Consider the following 6000-nt stretch of genomic DNA (forward strand, 5'->3'; position numbering starts at 1 on the left):
TTGGCCAAATTTCAATTTCTTGATGAATAAGGAAGTTTGGCTAAAATCAACCAGTGTGTGCTGTGGTAGAAAAAGAATTAAACCAAGATAAAAGTGATTTCTCAGGACACCTGGGTGGCTCAGTAGGTTAGGCATCTGCCTTCAGCTCAGGTCATGATCCTGGGGTCCTGGGATCGACTCCCGTACGGGGCTCCCTCCTCAGCAGGGAGTCTGCTTCTCCCTCTGCCTGCCACTCCCCGATTGTGCTCTCCGACAAATAAATAAATAAAATCTTAAAAAAAAAAAAAGACATTTCTCATTTCCTACCTCTGTAATTTTGGACACATCAATTTCATTGAAAATCAGTCTTCATATATGTCCCTAGTGTATCTATAAGCTTTTTTATGTTAAAAATTTCAAATTGTGGGGTGCTTGGGTGGCTCATCCAGCTAAGCATCAACCTTCGGCTTGGGTCATGGTCCCAGGATCCTGGGATCAAGTCCCATGTCGGGCTCCTTGCTCAGCAGGCAGTCTGCTTCTCCCTCTCCCTCTGCCCCTTGCCCCTGCTCATGCTCTCTCTCTCTCTCTCAAATAAATAAAATCTTTAAAAAAAAATTTCAAATTGTATGCATGAGTGGTATAAGTTGCAATACTTAATAACAGGGAAAATTGGAATGCAAATGTTTTATAATAAATAATTGCCTAAATAATTATGATACATATATACAACAGAATAGTTTATAACTACAGCCCTTAAAAATTATATGGCATTAAATTATAAACAATGGCTTAAGAAAAATTTCACAATCTACTATAAAGTGAGAAAAAAACAGTAGTTTAAAAATAGCATATCCGGGGCACCTGGGTGGCTCAGTCGTTAAGCCTTTGCCTTCGGCTCAGGTCATGATCCCGGAGTCCTGGGATGGAGCCCCACATCAGGCTCCCTGCTCCGCAGGAGGCCTGCTTCTCCCTCTCCCACTCCCCCTGCTTGTGTTCCCTCTCTCAGCTGTGTCTTTCTCTGTCAAATAAATAAATAAAATCTTTTTTAAAAAATAGCATATCCAGTATAATCCATTTTTGCAAAATAAGTATTTATATACATAAAAAGCAGAATAGAAGGAAACACATAAAAATGTTAAAGAAGATATCTCTGGAGATAGTAAGCATAGAGATTATTTTTATTTTCCTTCTTGCTTCCTTGTGTTTTAAAATTTTTTACATTCAGTGTGTCTGTATATTAATTCTACACCAAAATTATTATAAAAATAAAAATTAAAACTGTAAAAAGATATTTTAAAAACTTTATAGATTGCATAATAAACAGATAACATGTAGTAATAAAAAACGAGTAGTTTATAAACATTGTGAAAATTACAACATAGATAAACTGAGAGCTGGCGTTTCAAGTTTGGCCAAGAATGAATAATTAATTCCAAAATCACAGTAACAATTATCTATATATATAATAGATGCTCCTTTAGGAATATCTATTAGATATATTATTTCAATAATATGGTCCTTCATCATATAAAAGGTAAAAAAAAGGCTAAATTACAGTTAAAATGGTTATGTATTTTTAAGCTTTGAAATAAAGTTTTATTTGAAAAAATATTTTTTAATGGTTACCTATTTATTTTTTTAATGGTTACCTACTTAAATAAAACAAACTAAATTTAAAACACCAAGAGCCTCACTTCATAGTATCTTCAGTAAATCAAAATGAGATATAAAAGTTTATTTTTTAAGTTTATTTATTATTTTTTATGAGTGACATATACATTAGAATAGATTACAGCAAAAACTGATAAGGTATTGTATATATTCTGTGTGTAAGACACCAGATAAAGTATAATCTGTCACACACATATTATATGAGAGCCCCGATGCAGGGCTCTATCCCAGGAGACTGGGGTCATGACCAGAGCCAAAGGCGGACCCTTAAGCAACTAAGCCACCCAGGGGCCCCTGTTCTCTTAATAACAACCCCCTCCTATTTCCTCCCCTAGTTCGACGTTTGAGATTACGAAAAGAATACTATTTTGTGTATATTTGTTTTCAAAACCTTTTGAATCTCCAATTAATGGATTTTTATTAAACAGTGTTGAATATTCGTTACCAAGACAATTCATGATTAAATAGAAAACATATTAAATACTGCGATAACGGTGTATTCAGTGAGTATTCAGTGAGTTTTATGCTCTGGCACAGTAATAGTGCTTAAAAGCATCATTTAAAAAAATACAATTTTAGGGGCGCCTGGGTGGCTCAGTCGTTAAGCATCTGCCTTCGACTCAGGTCACGAGCCCAGGGTCCTGGGATCAAGCCCCACGTGGGGCTCCCTGCTTCTCCCCCTCCCACTCCTCCTGCTTGTGTTCCCTCTCTCTCTATCAAATAAATAAATAAAATCTTTTTTAAAAATACAAGTTTATTGTGAAAAATAATTCATATAATGAAGAAGGATAGGAAGTAAAAGATAAAAGTTCCCCTTGCCGAGCCTCTCCACAGAAAAAAATATTTGAATATCGGCTTTAAACTTCCCAACTTTGGTCAAACACATAAAATTACAAATTCAGAAAGCTCTGTAAACTCTAAACAGGATAAATTTGAAGAAAACCACACCTGGACACATCACGGTCAAATTGCTAAAAGCCAAGGATAAAGAGAAAAATTTTGGAAAGTCGCCTGAGAAATGACACATTAAATACAAAGGAACAACTGGACTGACTTTTCTCCTAAGCTGCAAGGAAGGCCCGATATAAGAATAAGAAACAGAATACTAGAACAAGAGAACAGCACACACAAAAAAGTCACAATCATATGTATTTATTAAAATAAATCATTTTACAAGTGAGTATAGCTATTCTTTCCTTTCCCTCCCTTCACATCGAAAGTTTCTGAAAGGCTTAAATAGTACACTTCATGAGCATGCGGCACCAAGCATCCCCAACCCAGTTTTTTTTTTTTTAAACATATCCTAATCCGCAGTCATTAAGTAAGACTTCTGTTTTCAGCAATAAAAACTACTCAAAATCTTGAAAGATCAGCAGGTAATTAATTAACACTCTTTACCTTCCCTCCAATTACATTCCTTTTTAAACGCAGAAACGAAGGAGGTTAAATCAGCAAGACGACAAGCAGAAAGACTAAAGGAGGCGAGGTTCAGAAACCGGGGCCTCCGGCCTCGGGGGGAGGCTTCTGCAGCCGGGACCCAGCGCACTTACCATTCTTCGGCAAACTCTGGATCACCTTCACCGCCGCCTCAAAACTGGTTTCGTGCACGGATCTCGGGTCGGCCATCTCCAGCCGCCAGCGCCGGCCCCACTCCCGGGCCCAAGGTCTGTCGGCTGGAATCAGGCAGCAGCAGCAGCACCAGCTTTCCCAGGCGCCTGCATGAAACTGGAACAGGGAGCGCAGCCGCGGATCAACATGCCCAAAGGGAGGAGGCCCACGCAGCTGGTCACTGCCCCGTCGCTCGGCCCTATCCAGGCCACACAGATCGAGGTGGCCCAGCTCCTTCCTCCTCCCCGGGGCGTGACCTAGGCCGAGGAGCCGGCCCGCCGAGACAGAAAAACAACTCACCGAGAGGAAGAGCATCTCTAGCACAACACGGAGGGGCTCCGGACACCCGTGGTCGCGGAGCGTCTCTCCCACCCGCAGGACCCTGGCGGAGCAGCCACACTCCCCATCCCGGCGGGGTCCGTCGGTCAGTCGGCGCCCTCCCCACAGCCCCGCCCCAGAGCCACTAAAGGACCCACTAGCTGCAGCCGCCGCTGCGGCCGCTCAGCCGACTCCACCCACCCGCCCCGCGTCCGAGGCGACGACGCGCGCTGCTGTCGGTCGCCCGGGTAGGGCCACAGGAGAAGGCCAGGCAGGGAAGTGAGATGGATCGGGTTCTCGGTTTTTGAACAGGCCGGACGCCGCGTCCGTGCCGGTGCAGCCGGACAGTGGGAAGCGCGCAGGGGACGCGGGGTTGGATCTGCACCAGGGCCCAAAGGTACCGCTGGGCGAAAAAAAAAAAAAAAAAAGACCCTGCGATCCACGGCGCCTGCCCTCTTAGGTTAAGGTTTGAGGAACGTGATGGGACGTAAGAAAGGGCTTTGGATCCCGATAGGCTCGGTGCCAACCTTATGTTCTGCCATTCGAGTTCTGGCAATCTTTACAGCACCCTAAAGAGTAGATGAAAGAATCTGAGATGCTGGATCAGTGTTGAGCAGTGCTTGGGCCGCGATTCTTCGGCAGCTTTAGCCGCCTTGAGCCAAGAAAGTCCGAGAGTAACCAAAGGTGTGTGGGAAGGTTGCCCGCTCCCAGACTGGGCCGGGAGAAGCGAGGGGACCTTCCCCAACACCACCACTAACATCTTGCCCTGGGGAGCCGGGCACAGCCCAGCTTCAGCCCGATTTAATAGGCCGCAGCGCTCGGGGGAGGGAGCATTGAGGACGCAGTACGGACTGCCAACCCTTGAAGGGCGTACCCTGGGCCTTAACCTTTGTAGTATAACACCCCGCAACCTCAGGCACCCGGAAGAGGCCCCAGGCCCATATTGGGGGTACTGAGAGGGGTTTTAAGGATGGAGTCCTGCGGCCCGGAAATCCCCGAATTGCCAGGGCCTCTTTGTCAGTTCCGGGTGGGTTAGGAGGGTTACTAGCAGAAATCTAAGCGCAGACTGTAAGTTACTCCTCCCTCTGAGCCGCACTGCCGGCATTTACCTTGGCCTTGCGGGGCAAGGCCCGTCCGGTATTGTCCCCGACGCCCGCCCCTGGCCCTGCCCCGTGGACTTGTGGGAAATGTAGTCCCCCACCCCCTCCGCGGCGCTTCCGGATACCTCCCTCTGCGGCCCGCGTTCTTCCCACCTGTTCCGGTTCGGTTTCTCCGTCCTTCCCGCGGCCTAGCACTGCGGGGCCAATTCACAATGCCACATCCGCTTCCAGCAAGAGAGACCCTTTGTGATACCTTCAGAGGTATCCTGATGAGACCTGGTGTGAATCGGAGAGCTGGGGTCTAATTTTTTGCTGCTGCTTGCTTACTAACTTTGGGGGCAAGTATCTGAAGGCAGGCGCCGTTTAGGTAATTAAAGACTACCGTTTTCCTGGATGCCAGGTATTTGCCAAGAGAATGACACACGTTCCAAAACCACTATACGGTGTTTACGAATGAGGAAATGGAGGTTCACGATAACTAATTCGCCCAAGGTCCCACAGGTTAGTAAGTAGCAGAGCCAGAAGCAGTCCAGAAAAATCCTCTTGCTTTAGATCTTGGAGTTTTTCCAGGACGCCCAAGTTTTAACAAACTAACAGTTTTTGTAATTTACTCAGACTAGGAAGAATTTATGTGTTTTAATATCTGCTGCTTCCTCTCTTTGTTTTTTAATTATCTTCATTTCAGTTTCAATCTTTTCAGTCATGCATACTTATAAAAGGGCTTGGGTGTTTATTTCTAAGTCTTCATTTTGACAACTCTTCAATAAGTTTATGTAATAAGCAAATGTATAGTATGTTGGTATTTAGGTAAGGATGAATGGGAATTTTCTGTCAGTGGTTTTGTGGAATTTCCATTTGCAGGTAGTGTGGATTTCCAATCAAGGAGAATAGCATAAGGAGAAAGGAAATTGAAATTATTCAGATAAAGGTATTTTAAAAGTAGCTCTTTCATGTAGCTGTGCTGATTTATATGTGGTAACTCCTACTGAAACACAATGATGAATATGATGGATTGACTCAGTTCCTAAGCTGCCTTCCATTCTACCTAAAATATATCTCATGGAACACTGGTTAGTTAATATCTTTCAGTACCTTCAGAACAGTGCCTGATATGAAGCATTGTTTTTTTAATTGAGATTTAATTGACATACATTATATTAGTTTCAGGTGTACAAAATAATGATTGTATATTTGTACATATTACTAAATGATCGCCATAATAAGTGAAGCATTCTTTTTTCTTTTAAATATTTTACTTATTTATTTGACAGAAAGAGAGCCCAAGCAGGAGGGAGCGAAAGGCAGAGGGAGAGGGAGAAGCAGA

The 6000-nt window shown here is 43.8% G+C and overlaps 1 protein-coding gene across 1 annotated transcript in view; it reads right to left on the bottom strand.

Annotated features, from left to right (window-relative positions):
* The window catches only part of ACBD5 (acyl-CoA binding domain containing 5), a 41267-nt gene extending 36533 nt beyond the window's left edge, over positions 1-4734 (bottom strand). Inside the window, 2 exon segments of the mRNA XM_035729246.1 lie at positions 3201-3375; positions 4686-4734. Of these exon segments, the coding sequence (XP_035585139.1) occupies positions 3201-3276 (76 nt within the window). The 5' untranslated portion in view covers positions 3277-3375; positions 4686-4734.
* Between the last annotated feature and the right edge of the window lie 1266 nt (positions 4735-6000).

This window comes from Zalophus californianus, chromosome 9, assembly GCF_009762305.2.
Source record: "Zalophus californianus isolate mZalCal1 chromosome 9, mZalCal1.pri.v2, whole genome shotgun sequence".
In the NCBI taxonomy this organism is placed as follows: domain Eukaryota; kingdom Metazoa; phylum Chordata; class Mammalia; order Carnivora; family Otariidae; genus Zalophus; species Zalophus californianus.